This window comes from Trachurus japonicus, chromosome 11, assembly GCF_045865225.1.
Source record: "Trachurus japonicus isolate A0001 chromosome 11, Traja_1.0".
NCBI classification, from domain to species: Eukaryota; Metazoa; Chordata; class Actinopteri; order Carangiformes; family Carangidae; genus Trachurus; species Trachurus japonicus.
The window spans coordinates 16,229,441-16,245,955 of record NC_140917.1 but is presented as its reverse complement, the minus strand read 5'-3'; the positions used below and the strand labels follow the sequence as shown (position 1 = coordinate 16,245,955).

Below are 16,515 nucleotides of genomic sequence, written 5' to 3'. Positions count from 1 at the left end.
GATACTGCTCTCACCATGGAGACGAATGACTAATGATTGATAGAGTGAATGAGTGAACGACCAATATGGAGACAAATATGGACACGTTCAAAAAGACAGCGATCAGATTTATGAGCAGGAAACGTTCCAGTCTAAAATATATCGATCAATGACTAAACATTCAGGTTGTTCTGTTGTAAACTACATTTAACAGACATATCTGACATTTTCATTTTAAGTAATTTATCAGATGATAATAAATGTGATTAACTAATATGAGCCAAGATGAGCTGTGTTTGAGGTCCCACTCAAATATCTATATTGTTCCACTGTCTTGGTAAGAAACTACTTTTCAAATCCACTTGTTAAGTCTAATGTTGATGTGATGTGATGTTTACAAAGATCTAAAACTCTCAGTGTCACACCTTCATGTAAAAAAACGACAGCTTTTATGCAACATGAAAATGTTGGCTGCAAAGTCGAGACACACAAAGCAGCATCTGTGTTGTATTACTGATACCAGAAATCAGAGCTGCCTGAAACTCTGTTCGCCAAAGGAGCCGCTATCGGGTGGTATTACTAGTTGGTGAGCAAATGTGTTGCTATGCAACCTTAAGTAACTGTTAAAGCCCCATACATGGTCAGAAATACCACAACTGACTTTTATGATGCTCAGAGAAGTGAAGCCACCTTTCTGGATATTAAGCAAAACATGACATTTTCCACAAACACTGAAAAGAGCCTGTGGCAGAGAGGATTATCACACGTCTGCCAAGAGACACAAACATAAGATGAAAAAGATTAGATAGAGAGAGAGAGAAATGGCAAACGCAAAAAGGAGAAAACCAAGTATAATATGAGGTGAGGAGGCGCAAAAGCCAAATACGAAAAAAGGCACAATATGCCAGCATACCTGACTGAATAAGGAGACAGACAGACAGACAGACAGACAGACAGACACACAGACACACAGACACATACACACACACACACACACACACACAGCCACACACACACACACACACACACACTCAGTGTCCTTAGTGTAAAACTGTCAAGGAGCTTCAAATCAGAAATGCAATCAGGCCTGATGTGGAAAAGCTCACAATCTTGTGTCGTACGTGAACAGTTATAGTCAACATTTCTTTGTTTGGTTGAAATGCAGGTTATGGTGGTGAGCATGAACATAAAACAATGACAGTGAAGGGAGCTCCCTACACACACACACACACACACACACACACTCGGAGCTCTCTGGAGCCAACAGGACCAGTGCTGCTTCCAGAAATAGCCTAACCCCGGTGATCCGGCTCTGCCGCAGCAGTGTAAGTGCCCAGTGGTGCTGCTGCTGCACTAGGAGTCGAGGCGTTTGATGAGTTCCCATCAGCCAGCTGTGACAAGCAGGCTAAGGAGAGACGGTTATGTGGTCTGACTCCCACCGACACACAGGCAGCGGACGGACAGATGAACGCATGGATGGACAGATGGATGACAGAACGCCAATGGCCTGAACACTCAACACGAGACCTCACCAATACATCGGTACAGATATCAGCATGAGAACTGCACTTAGCACATGTTTGCACTGTACATATTTATATTTTACTTATCTTTACTCTACGTTCATGATAAAATACTCAATTTATTTTAAGGTAATCTCAGCACTTCCTTGTTTTTGTCACTGTTCATATTTTCCCTTTATTGTTTTTGCACCACAGCAAATCCATCATATTATGTTATTAAAAAAAAGTACTTGTTAATAGAATCAGATTGTGATTCAGTAACATGGGGAATATTATTAGTCGACCCTGGACTTTAAAATATTTAAGATCAAATCAGAGGGAGATGTTGCATCTGCATTTTGTGTGTGTCAAATGTAAAGAATGATTTGTGTGAACATTTCAGGACAAAATGAGGGCAAAAATTAGAAATATAAATAAGATATTTCTGTGAGATAATGCAGACTCTTACAGCTCTTTTTTGCCACTTATTATTGCCGCCCCAGCACTGTGTGTGTGTGTGTGAGTGATTGGTGGACATCACATATTAAAGAATCTCAGCCAAGTGTTGCTGCTGCTCACGCTGCAGCTCTGAGCCTCCTGCCTCCTGTGAGGACGGATCGGTGAGGGGTTCAACAGGGCGGAGCTGAGGAGGCAAATCATGTGGAGATTCACTGAGGTGCAAAGAGTTTCTCTTTTCCTCCATGACTGTTTTTAAAAAAGTGGCAAAAGTTGTGCACGTCTGATGCAGAGTGGGCTGGTGGTTGTACATGGAGTTAAAGGGATAGTTCAACATTTTGGCAAATTGGCCCACTGCCATAATCGCTATAGTCATAGCAGTAGGTTCGTTAACTTTATTTGTCAGTGTAAGCTATTTTTAGAACGGAGGAGCGGAGCGTCAGGCTGCTCGGAGCTACGCTATGGAGGCTAAGGGAATTTCTTGGTTTCCCTCATCAAACTCATCAAATGCACAATCCCAAAACTCCAAAACGCTTTCGTGGACAAGTTGTGACCTGCACAATCACCACACTATGAGATAATAATGGAACGTTACGAAACAGAGCCGTTTTCGAGGTAAATACAGAGTCTGCTTGCTGAAAAACTGTCCCTGAACGCAACGCGCATCAGTGGTTTTGCATGAATTTACCTCTAAAACAGCTCCATCTCGTAACGTTCCATTATTATCTCATAGCGTGGTGAATGTGCAGGTCACAACTTGTCCACGACAGCCTTTTGGAGTTGTTGGGTTGTGTATTTGATGAGTTTGATGAGGAAAACCAAGAAATTCCATTAGCCTCCATAGCGTAGCTCTGAGCAGCCTGCCGCTCCGCACCTCCGTTCTAAAAACAGCTTACACCGACAATTAAAGGTAACGAACCTACTGCTATGACTATAGCGATTGTGGCAATGGGCCAATTTGCCAAAATGTTGAACTACCCCTTTAAGAGGAGTGGTGTGTTTATTATGGATATTATCAGTGATAGAGCCCAGAGAATAAATTGGATATACGACACAACATCCTCTGGCCACAAATCCACTGATAATCATCGCTGGGCAGCTTTCTGGTCTCCACTTTGTACAGTGGCGCATGAATCACAGTTCAAGCAGACTCCTTTACTGTCGACTCCTGCATCATCCAAACCTTTGCCAAGCGCTGTCAGACAAGTTTATGGGCCTGTTACGGATAAAGAAAGAAGACCAACAACAAACGACATGAGGAAGGAGGGAGAGAAGGGAGGAAGGCTGGAGGTTGATGCAGGAGGAAGAGTGGACGTGGAGAGACGATGATGATGATGATGAGGAGAGGAGCTAAATCACAGATATGAATCAGGTCGCAGGAAGTGGAAACCTGCAGCTCTCCTGGAGCATAAAATAACGTGAAGCCGAGCAGAGAATGAATCACACACCGAAGAGAGGCGCCACGTTTTCTCCGTCTGTGGAGAAAACACAAGCACCAGAGGAGTGTTTGTTTTACTTTGGGATCTCACCATCTGCTCCGTGTTTACTCGAACACTCCCAGGTTCGCTGGAGGAGACAGACTCTGCTCCAGAGAGGTGAGAAATTAGTCTCCACTCTCGCTGATCGCTAGTTGCTCTCTTTCTGTCACAGAGTGAATCATTTACACCGGGATATTCTTAGCAAAAAAAACTAGGCAGACGCACAGCGTGGTGCGTCTGAACGCGGGTGGGGGAGAATTTTTAACAACTGGAAAAACGAGCCAGATCTTCAATGAGCATGAAAGGCATGAAAGAAAGGAGCTTAGCGTGAAATACTGAAGCTCTTCAAACAGTGTCATCATCAGGATGACGAGGAGATGAACCGCGGAGGTCGACCCTAAGTTTTAATAATACACTCTTTAACTAATGCTTCTGCAGGCGACTCCCCACTGTTTCAGTTTCAGGGAATGAGACCACAGCAATACAAGGTCCTCAGATCCTGCTGTGAGGTTTCAATTACATGACAAGTTATTAGGCAAGCTGTGTGTGTGCATGTGTGTGTGTTTTTGTAATTCCTCAGGGGTATCAGACACCATACAAAGCTCCTTTGTCCCAGTTTAGGACAGGTAAGAAATAAGACTCGTTTGTTTCTCTGGAGCGAGGATCAGATGACTACAGGTGAAAGATTGTTTTCTCACTCCTGTAACCTTCAGCTGAGCAACAAGGTCAAACCCTCTGATCAAAAAGTCTGAATAGAAATTAACTTTCAGGAGAGGTAATATGGTTAATTACAATTAATAAAAAATAGTAATTCATTCATATGCCAAACATTATAATTTCCAGCTTTTAAAACATGAAGATGTGCTGTTTTCCTATCACTACAACTTGGGTATCTGTCTGTCTGAAGTGTTTGTCAGACAAAATAAGCCATTTCAAATTCACCTGTGGAAATGTATTATAATATTTACAAGCAATATTTTGTTTGTCTCGTGCTCACTGATGAGGACACACCTGCACGAGCACATGAGTGATGTGATACACATCCCTGATGACAGTTTCACACAGTACCACTCATCTACAAGTGGGGGAAACACAGGAATGGGAGGCAGGAGACCGTGAGATGGTAAAAACTGATACAAAAACATTATAGGATAGAAATATGAAAAAAAAAAAAGAAAAAATTAAAAAGAAAGTTATCTGCAAATATTTTATGAGGAAGGAGAAGAACTCCTCAAGGAAGTGAAGAAACTAAATAATTAATAGACTAATCAGACGAACAACAGATAAACTGATAGTGAAAATAATCCTAAATTGCAGCCCGAGACATGATCAAATCCATTTTTGTGTGACTGCATTTTATCAGTGTTGGATGCAAATGACTTCTTAACCTTCAAAATTCACATTCACTGAATGAAGCTGTAAACACAACACCGACAATCAGTCACACTCAGCTGATAAGGAAACTTATCAGAAAACCGTTGCCTACTTACAAACTGAGCAGACACTCAAGCAGCATGAACATGATGAGTGTGAGTCCAGTTCTCTCCCTCTCTGTGTGTGTATTTGGCTGTTTTTGCTCTGCACCAACATCCTGTGAGAAATATTTAGCTCTTCAGCTGCTGTTGAACAGCTGGAAAGGACAAAGCTGAGGGAAGTAAAACCAAGACAATAAATGGAAAGAGGAGCTGCTTAGGGAACGTTCACATACTCATTATGTGGGTATTTGATACATCGTCAGTATCAAAAACACTAAAGTTTTGAGCAGTTGTGGCACAGAAATGAAACTTTGTCACATTTTTTTTTAGCTTGTGGCGTCAAATCTTCTTTTTGAACTTTTTCCTTTAGCACTGAATGACTGACACTAATATACAGAATAAAATATGTTATAAACAATTCATGCTTTTGCTCTTTGTTTCAGCAACTTGCACCTAAAAACCTCAAGGTCGTAACCAAGTCAGAAACTTTGTGGATCAAACATTTTCCAGGATGACAGACGTGCCCTTGTGTTTGTCAGCTTTAGTTTTTCTCCTCTGTGTCAGCAGTTTACATTAACAAATGTATCTCACATTTAGAAAGCCTCTCGTCTCTCCTTCATGTCGAGGAGAGAGTGGCAAGGAAGACAGAGAATGGTAATAATCATATTAATATACATTATGAACATAGACAAACATGACTTATCCAATCTGTAGTGGCTCAATGGTCATTTAATTTGAAGTTATTCTGACTCGCATCCTCATGGACGCCTTCGCAACAGCTTCTCTCTCTCTCCTTAACTGCTAAGTCATCTCATCTCCATAATTCAGCAGCCAGATACACAGCTGCCTGGCAACGATCCGAAAGCTACATTTCATCTCTAAACAAAAGGGCGAAGGAAAAAAAAAATGTATAAAAAAAATGCTGCAGCTAATGGTTGTACAGTTTGCCGTCGCGGCATACGATCATATCTTCATCATGTCCGCATCATCTTCGCCTCACAGTCCCAACTTGAAGCCCAATTTCTTCCAATTAATCACCATAGCCCGACTTGCCAACAGGCTATTAAGAAAAGACAGGGGGAAAAAACAATCTTCTCCAGAGATAAGCCAAGAATGGTGAGTGGCTGTGCTGAGCATATGGAGATGTAGCAGATGAGAACAAAGTGGTAACCAGAAGTGACAGGTCTGGTGACTGAGGCGGAGAGAATTAATGAGGATTTGAACTTCAAACTAACTCGTAAAACTGATAGGAAGTTTCAAGTGGAGGGATTTTTAATTAACTCAGGATGTGCTCACAGGTTATGCATGTTTTAACTCTGGCGGAAAATAGTGGCTGGAGCTGTGAAAATGCACACAGGCTTTGCTCCATACGTTCAGGGATTAGCGGGAATATTAAATGTTCCATATGGACGAACTCGCCGCCGCCGCCCTCCCACTTTATCTTCTTTGCACACACTGACACTTTTACATCTCGTGTGTTGATTGCTGCACACACTCCAGCACACTGACAATACGTGCTCTGGCAGCTTCTTCCCTCTGTCACCGGCCATATTAATCAGCATTGATATATACCATAAAAATGCCAACCAAGCTGAACTTACAGTAAAGACTGAGCACACTGGAGTCGGTGTCAAGGCTGCCAGGAAGCTACAAATATCTGCTGAACTCACTGCACCAGTATCCCACCGGGGACCAGTGCAAAGGCTCTGAAGACAAAGGCCACAGAAAATACACTGCAGCATTGTGGCTGAAGTTTTAAGAGTTTGGTCCAAACAAATAAAACTGACAAACATCTCTGAGGCCATGGTTGAAAGCATCTCCGTTTAAAGGCACTGCTTAGTTTGACCCAGATTTTTTAAAGGAGACATATTATGCCCCCTTTCCACAATTAAAATAGTTCCCAGGTGTCTTAAAGACATAGTATGTGTGACATGCTTCAGTCAAAATACCCCAAGGATCAAACATCACAGTTCTTTTCATCCTCTCAAAACAGCCCTGTTCAGAACTGCTGGTTTCACTGCCTGTCCCTTTAAATGCAAATGAACCACTGCTTGCCCCGCCCCGCCCCTTCTACCTGTCCCAGGTAGGGGTGGGGTTATGCAAATTCAAGTCCTAGTTACATCACTGGAAGACAACTGAGGGAACGGCTCATAAAACCACATGGATTTCAACCTAGGGAGCCTGCACATTACAGATTGTTTTGTCAGAAGGCAAGACAAATACCCAAATATATGTTAAAGAGCCTTCAAAAAGTGATATTTCCATAATATGTCCCCTTTAATGAACCCAGTTTACTACAACTTTTTCTATTTTTGAAGTTCTGTCCATCATTCCTATCTGTTATATAAACACTACGAGGTAAAATCGGACTGGGCCAATATGCAGCAGAAGATGCAGGTGAGGGAAACATGAAAAGGAAAGGATGAACAAAAGTACAACCTGTAAGAAAATAGTTGCATGATGATGGATAAACAAAAAGATGATTATTCCCTCTATTAAGCTCAGCAGAAAAATGCAGGTGTTCAGAAAGTTTGATGAAGGGGAAACAGCTGGATGCTGTGATAATTGGAACAGAGAAACAAAAAGAAAATTCAAATATCACTTTGCACTGAAATGTAACCATGGTAACATTACAGAAGTGCATAAAATAGCATTGTCGTAAGCAGATTAGCTTCCTCTTAGTAGCTCAGCTGCCCATGTTGTCACCCATCTGATCTAACACACCTGTCTCAGTCATGTCTGCAAAGTTTCCTGTGATGTTTTGGATTTTTTGTGACCTTGCTTCATTTTACAGTAAAAAAGCTAAAAATAGAAACACCCACGAGCGTAGAGCCAGACGATTACAACGTCATTACTCCATCAACAACACCCACCTCCTTGACCTCCAGCAGTTGACCTGGATACTGATTCTTGGCTCGTCGTGCCGCAGCCGGAGATTTGTGGTGGGTGATGGTGACGATGTTGCTGGGTGAGGCCGTGTGGCTCAGGTGCCTCTGGGAACCCGGGGATGAAGATGGGGTTAGGTGAGGGAGGAGGGAGAAGCTGCGGGTCCGACCGGAGGATGAGGAGCCCTATATGGGGGGGGGGGGGGAGAAAGATTTTAAAGGGATTTAAATGGTAACATGAGAGTGATAATGTAAAAGGCAGAGAAACAACAACAGCATCTGATGTCGTTCCATAAGGAAGCTCTGGTTTCTGTAACAAGCTGGTTTTTCTGTATTGTGTTTTAGCATCAGAGTCACCTAATGATAACAAAGAACTTTTAACTAATGCAAACCCCTGAGATCCCTCCTATAGTAATTTATATGAAGTAAGTGCATCACAGAGCAGCTACTGTGAGGTAGAAACAGCTCCATGAGGAAGGCTTCATTCAGTTTTATATAAAATAGTTGGCTAATGATAATACTACAGCTAACAGAGCCAATGAAGCTTCTTCAAGTTACTATGTTTTTCTTATTTTAGTAACTTTACACAAATAAATTACTCTTGGTGGCTTTCTGCTAATGACTTTAGCAATAAAAGCAATAAAGCTATAAAACAGACTATCAGCCATAAAACTGCAACTTTTCAGTTCTTAGTTTTAGCTCACTTTAGCTCCTCTGCCAAAGAGTACAAGAGTAGACCTTTACTTTCAAACAAATTACGGTAAAACAATAAAAAAAACTGTATGCTGTGTCTTTTACTGCTTTTTAGAGGAACTCATCAACCTCAAGTCAAAGATACACTGAATACAAATTATTGAAACCGCTGAGCATCACCATGCAATGATTTGTTTTTGCATTTATTTTTCTTACAATGTTTGTGCGTATGTGTCTCTTTGCTGTTGTTTACCCATACTGAACACACTTTTTTTTCTTTCTTTTTTTTTGCAAAACACATTACAGATCACTTGATTTTAAAAGTATAGACAGGATTTGGGTGGCAACATGTTAACATATCACTTTTATTTAAAAAAAAAAAAAAAAAGAAAAACAACTTAACAAATACACCCAAAGTTCAAGTGAGTGTGGTCAGAGATGTGCTCTAAAAGATGCAGCTGTAACCGCACATTTTACAGGTGTTTAAGATAAAAACCTTCAGTATTTCACGCTGGTAAATGAAACTAAATTTGACGGACTTAAACAGTCGGTACCTATTAAAGGCACCAAATGGTAAAGTCGTCTCTTCTGTTGTTTTGTTTCTCTCTGTGCCAAAGTGAAAGTCACATCACATTCATCAGTGTGATGCCTCCTGTGCTTCCCCTGTGTGACTCTTGTCTCTTCAGTTCGCTGACCTCTGCGCTCGCACAGGCAGCCATGTCAGACCAGTAACTCTCTCTTCTGTCTTTACTCTCCATTAGTGTACAGCAGCAGCGCAGGGAGTCAAGGCACCAGAGATTTATCCCCCCAAGAGGAGAACAGAGGTCTGGTCACTGCAGCCGTGAAAATGAAATAGATCAAATGAACATCTTCCATCCCAGAGCACCGCTCACTGAGAGAGAAAACCGTGCATTCAAGTATTGTTTCTTTCTCTGAAGCGACGCAGCGACACAGGAAATCAAATCTATGACTAATGTAGGGTTGTAACATAATGTCACATATGATTAGCCGCTAATCGTTTGTTATTCTGCTCCTCTGAGGAGTTTATAGAGCGAAATAACCACATTGTGACAAACAGACAAGAGATCATGTTAATACAACTGCAACAACTCCCTCCCTGTTATTAGATGCATCCAAACACTAAAAAGAACGAGTTATAGTAGGCAGGTCCTTGAGTAATCGTTTTAAAATAATCAGCTTACAGGAGAGAACACTGTTGTATTGTGCAAAGCTAAGCCACGAGCTGTGAGTAAGCAGAAAAGAAACCGTGCGAACAGACTGACAGACATGCTGAGGGTTTGTCCTCCAAAACTGGCACAAAGCCCCGAGCGTCTTAAAAAATTGGAACGAAGACGAAGAAAAAGAAGTCCGACCAAGTGGATTCAAAGAGGAAAAGGTACGAGGGGGCAGTGATGGAAGGAAGCACAGAAGTACAGGTGCGAGCAACAGACAGAAAATAAGTGCTGTAAACCGACAGCACAAACACAAAGGTCTATCAGAGATAAGATCACGACATTTCATATGAGGCTGTTTCCTGCTCTCTTTTTTTGGCTTGACCCCTTAAATTGGAGAAACTTCTGCTTTGACCCCGGTCACAGGCCGTGGCCTCAGTGTGGATGTGAGTTGTCAGCACTTTGTCCTCTCAGGCTGTTTTATTTGGAGGATTTGTGAAGGTCTGAAGACAGGCAAGTGTGCAGGATTTCACAAAGAAATATAAATATATAATTTGAAGTGGGAAAAAAATATAATAAAAAATATTTTCATATTCCTTTCATCATCCTTAATTGAAATCTCTTTGTTAAAGTAATTTTTTGTTTAATATTAAATCTCAAAGACCAAATTTTCTTTAAACAAGTGAAACATCAATTACAGTACTGCTCTACCTCATGGTGATTTTTATGCCTCTGCTGACCAACAAAGTTACAGAAAAACTGCAGGAAATATGGTCACGATCTTCATAGTTTTTACCTCATTAAATATTTGCGTTAAATTGCATCATAATTCATTTCAGTTCAGTTCATCCGTGAATCTGACTGAATGTTTGTACCCAATTCAAAGGAATTCCCTCAAGGTGTTAGTGAGACATCGCAATCTCCAAAATGTTTCCAGTGTATGGACAGACCTGAAAACATAATAACTTCAGGCCCTGGTGCATTAAAACTAGCAAGTTTAACGACAATTTCTACTTGAAATAAGTTGATTTCCATTTATAAATAGTAGAAAGAAGAACATATTGTCACTGACTTTAATGACTCAACCTGAAAGTTAATTTCACTGCTTTAATGAGGACACCATTGGCTCGTTAGGTGACTTTTGTCTATTAGTCTGTTCACTCCCCGTCAGACTGAGCTCAGAGTTAAGAAAAAGCCCTGATGCTGCTTCTTCACAGGTGCTCTGCTGTCAGTCGACTGTAGGTGGACTTGGCCCCATGTGAGGCAGCGTGGGCAGACGATACAACGGTCAGACGCTTACCTGTCATTTTCCACACAACGGGGAACAGGAATAATTACACGCAATTAGCTATTCTATAATAACCTTGGTTAGAGAGTCAGAAAATTGCTTTTAAATACCCACACACGGATACATTTAGTATGAGATTATCAAATAAGTTTTGAGGTTTTTCCAGTCTTAAAGTTTAACATTGGGCAAAGGTCTCTGAAACAGCATTTAGACCTGGCTTTGTCTTCAGTCTTTCCTTTTTTTTTCTCCAAACAGGTTTCAACATGCTCACTAGCGCTAGAGTGAGCAGTGAGCTGGGGAGCACGCACACAAACTGTATTTATTCAAGCAGAAAATAAACAACATTAAGAGTCCAACTCAAAGTCCACAGTTTGACTCTTTGTGCCCTTCCTGTCTTGATGTGTGAGCTCATGGTCACTGGCCTATTTATCAGGCTGCTAATCAAGTAGATAACCAGCTGTGCCCACTGCCCCACTGAGCAGCCCTCCTCCCTGCACCCACATCAACAAAGATATCGCTGCTCATTCTGTTTAACTGCTTCAGTGTCTCCTTCGCTTATGTCTCATCCATGCATTTTAGTCTTTCCTACAGAGGATACAAGGACATATGAATGAAAAAGAAGCAAAAATCCAGTTTGTGTACTGCTGGGAGATTCTTTTTTTCAATTCACCAACTTAAATGAAACAGCAGATGTTTTATTTTAATGCTCTCCAGCTTTTGTGTACACACACACTTCATCTATCCTCTCTCTATCTCCCTCTGTCATGAGGTGCGTTTCCATTCATCTGGTTTTGTGCAGATTTGCATATTTTTAAAAAAAAGCGTTTTTATTTGGCCGAGTTAGAAAATATAATCAGTGGAAGCAAAATTCAAAATGGAAACTGACTAAATAACTTTATAATGTAATATGTCAGGGGTTACAGTTGTTGAGGTTATAGTTTGACAACCAAGTTGACAACAGCACATCCTTTACAGGTGTTCATTCATGTGTTTCATGTGTTTTCACATGTAAAAGTACTGCACTACTCTATAAATGCTGAGAAAACTCTCATGTCGACATACTCATACTTGTGCCTCTACCATATTAACTTCAAAATAAAAGCCCCTCTGAGCTAAGGTTGAGAAAGTATTTACTGCGCCCGTTATCGATCAGCAGCATGAGCCGGTGCCCGCTTTACTTCAGTTCCTTGTAAAAGGCATCAGAGGGGGGGAAAGAAATGAATCCCCGGCCGTTTTTTGTAATAAATAAATTCTGTGGCACCTTTTTTTGCCGAGGCGGCCTGAGATCAGAGATGTAGCAGAGTCTCCATCGCTGGCTGCCTCATCACCAGAGTAGCTACGATAATGATCCGAGGGGCAGACAGTGCAGCTCGAGGAAGGATTAGACCGCAGCAGTGGGTATAGTAAAAACAGCTGCTTCTGTAGAAATGCTCCACAGTCACCGAACAGGAACAAAACGTCCGCTCGGCTCCACGGGGCAAAAGGAAAAAGAAGGAGAGATAGACAGAGACCGTCTTCCTACTTTTACTTTTACTTGCTTATCCAATTTCCTCTCATCTTTTGATTGCTTTTTTCATCATGGCTGAGCAGAGTAATTGGACTTTGCCGTCGCCCCAGCTGTGCAGCAGTTTGAAGTGGTGGAGAGCTACATGTCGAATGAGCCAGCAATGAGGCAGCATAATGAGGCTGTAGTATTTAATTGTTTAAAAAGACACATGAAAGAGTGCTTTTTTTGGCAGCGCGAGACATAAAAGTTACATTAGAAGACCGCGTGACTTTGCTTTTCAGTTCTTGCTGTTTGAAGGTGAAACTTTGGTTGTTGACTTACCAGCACCTCCTGGCCTCCTCCTGCTCTCTCCACACTCAGGTGTTCATCTGAACCCTTCAGCTTTCTCACCTGAAATCACACACATACAGGTACAGGCAAATTAAATCAGACACGCGAATGACTTCAAGGAGGAATATGACAGTTGTAATTACCTCCATAAAGGGGTCACTGAATGGTTTGAAGAGTAGGAAAATGATGTGAATCATGTGTTTTCACTTTCACGGTCCTTGGATCTCAATACAGTTAAACTTAACCAGCTTTTCCCCCACCATTTCTCTCTATCAAAACACTTAATGTTGAAATGTCTTTTAGAGGAGCAGAAGTGCTACCTCTTGGTCCAAGTGTCCATACACTGGACAGTACTATGTGCTTTACATCATTTTATAACCTGATGCAATTAAATCTTACCAAAGAGTGGGATTGTTGTGTTCTAATAATATTTCTTTCCCCAAATTTCTGTAAAATAAAACAATACGTTTTACACTCCTTTTCCATGTGAAAATACAGAAGGTTTAATTGAGTGTATTTTTGGAAAAACAATAAAGTTCCCTTATTTTATGAGGTTTATCAACTAGTTAACAAACAAAACCACTAGCTGACACTAAAGATTAAAAGGTTAGTTTTTGAATATCTTGTGTGTCTTAAACATTTAACCATCCATCTTATATGATGTATGCAAATAGACTGGACAGAGCAGCAGAAAACAGCTGTTTATTCAAAGCAACTCAGTGCAACGAAACCTCTAAGTGTGAGCTTTACAACAGAGTTTAATCAACACCTCTGTGACAGGGTCGATAAAAACCGAGCGTTATAAGCTTCACAGAGCTAGGATTTACAGTAGAGCAGGTCAGCTGCACTGAACTATATACGATTCCACAGATGCTCGTAATAAAACTGGTAACTCGTGCATTATTTACTATGACGAACATCAGTGTTAATCTTAACTTTACATGGCAAGTCATCAAACGGACTTCAGAGGATAGAAACATAATTATAAGTCGCCAAACAACTTCAGCTTCACAGCTTTCACGGCTGCAGCAAAGATCACTGAAAGAAAACATGTTTTCACAGCTTCCGTGTACAAAGTCGACTTAAACAGCAAAAGTTTGCCGAATGAATAACAGCGTTTGGGATTATTTCTCTCCTTCATGTGCTGCTGATTTTCACATTGTCACGATCTGCAGTGGAGCTCCAGGAGAAGTCCTTTTAACAAGGCTCATTCTCCACTGGATCAGGCGAATGAGGATATACACCCCACAGAGATACCGTCACACGCACACACTTACACGCATCAACTAATCCCTAAAAGCCCACGCTACAACCACTCCCCCACTCCCAAAAAAAGCACATGCCCAAATATTAATCCGTGAAACCCACATAAAAAAGAGACTAGTATTTGATAATGGTACAGTAGTTATATTACGCCCAACACAGTAATCTGTCAGAAATAAGCCCACAGAGATATGAAGAGGACATTGATGCCAAGAATCCACCAAAAAACCAGCAGCATGTTACGGTACGGTATTTGCCTAAATCGCTAAGTCTTCTGTCAATTGAAGTGCTGAAAATATTCTGAAATGAGTCAAGCAAGTGACGTTTTACATGACACATGTAAACTAAGATCTCAGTTTGGACAGATTTTGCATTTCATTATGCTTTTTTTTTTCCTCATGTTGTTGATTTTTCAAATAGGGAGCTCAAATATTGACTGATTTATTAATTAGGAGGCACTACTGTTTCTGTCTGCAGAAGCATAACATTTGTTTGGATGACATTTATTAACGTCTGTGACTGTGGATTTGCTGCGTTTGTGTTCATGGGGGAAAAAAATGAAAGGGCGTCAGAAAATGAAAGAAACCTCTGAATAGCACATGAAAGAGAAATAATGTGGTGTATTGAGACTAAAGTCCCCCCGTGAGTTGACTCAGTACTGTTGCTTTCATGTTAAAATATTTGAAAAGTCTTTGGACATTCGTTTCCGTTCTTTCATCTTTCCCCCTAAAAAATCCAAGTAGTAATTGGTGAATGCACAACCTAATATTAGGTTTCTGAAACTCAAGATCCCCCACGATATTAATAAAAGATATCCAAAATAAAACATGGTTTCAATGTTTACGGGTGCAGGAGGCTGCTGCAAGACTTCATACAGGAAACAGCTAATTTTTGTGGGTCAAGATGCTGAAACAGAATAAAATTTTCAAAATTCATCACTAAACTTGTATACTACTATATTATCCCTCCTAAATTACTCACTAACTTGGGAGATGCCAATTACGACCTGAGCATCGAGTAATATGGTAAGGCTCCTAGAAAATCTATCTATCATTTACTGTACAAATCTTGTTACCTGTTTTATGAACAAATTTGTGTACTAAGACATATGTAGTTATCACACAGTTTGGAAATTAAAAAAGTATCCAGTCATGTTAATCTAGCAAAATGATGCTATTTTGTCGAATGTTATTAGTAGGCCTACAATATTTTGAAGCTTTTGTGAATAATATCTATGTAGATTAAAATCACCCTTTAAGCATTGTCTTTTACTTAGAGGTCATGTTATTTGCTTAACCTGTTTGTTTTTGTTAGTTAGTGGTTGTTACTGAAACTATTAGCAACAATTATTAATCTCCACATAAGAACTAGTTTGTACGGACAACAGATCTCCAGTAAGTTAGTGAACACTTAACCTTTTAAATGAGTCAAGTTTGAAATGAACAGGAAAGTATCAGTCAAAAAAATGTGTAAAATCTAAAAAGAAATCTTCCCACAGATACTGGAAGGATAAGTGGTTAAGTGAGATTTGTGAGATATTACATTCAAAATAATAAAAGCACACAAAAGCAATCCATCACCGTGCCACTCACTAAAGGCCAGTGGAATAAAATCAGAACAAAAGAAGACAGAGCCAGGACTTTTAAAGACTGTACGGAGGCTTTTCACCTGGTTGAGGTCCGTGCCACTGTGCACAGACTGGCAAAGTGTTTAACTCATGAACCTGAACTGAGTTGGATGAGAAACTGGCACAGTTACATTTATAAACAGACACACAGAAGGACGGGAATCTCCAGGGAAATGTCAAGGCTTTCCGCTCACTCCTCTTCCTGAGCAACATACGCTAAGAGCTTCAAGAGAGGTCATGTTTACAACTCCCTGTTACTGTGTGTGTGTGTGTGTGTGTGTGTGTGTGTGTGTTTTACCTTGGCACTGCTGTCAGAGTGACGTCTGGCACATGCTTGGAGCTGACTGATCCAGAACTGCTGCTCTTTGGCATCGGACGCTGAAAAACAACACAACAAAGAACAAAAATAAATGAATATCTTTTCAAGAATCAACTTCCTGTGCACACAAGTCTCTGAGAATCAACAATAAATCTTCATGAGTTCACAGTTAGGTCAATAGGCAGTTATAGGGTAGTCGTCCGCCTTTAAGTGGCTCCACATCCACTGATGATTACTGATGGAAATTTCCAAAGTGCAATAACTCAAGTGAGTTTCTGCCAGTTTGAAGGATTTTTGTGAGATTTATTATTTTTCTATGTTTTTAAAGTAAATGAATAACAAATTAAATATACCAAAACTGCGTGAAGAAAGCATTTTAGATTTAATACTTGAACTTTTCAAGGTGAAATGTATCCGTCAAAGTCCAAGTAATTAAGAGTTTCCTTTGGTGTCTGGTCCAAGTTCACAAAGCAGAGAAGGAGGTTTAGCTTTGAAGAGCCTTGAACTCATGAGGTCAGTTTTTAAATATTGGATACGGCCT

At 40.6% G+C, this 16,515-nt stretch overlaps 1 protein-coding gene across 1 annotated transcript in view; it reads right to left on the bottom strand.

Annotated features, from left to right (window-relative positions):
• Positions 1-16,515, bottom strand: part of LOC146978552 (oxysterol-binding protein-related protein 10-like) — a 73,100-nt gene that overhangs the window by 32,740 nt on the left and 23,845 nt on the right. Inside the window, exons 3-5 of the mRNA XM_085791291.1 lie at positions 15,954-16,033; positions 12,757-12,825; positions 7,764-7,961 (exon numbers count right to left, since the gene is read on the bottom strand). Of these exons, the coding sequence (XP_085647417.1) occupies positions 7,764-7,961; positions 12,757-12,825; positions 15,954-16,033 (347 nt within the window). The remainder of the gene's footprint in view (positions 1-7,763; positions 7,962-12,756; positions 12,826-15,953; positions 16,034-16,515) is intronic.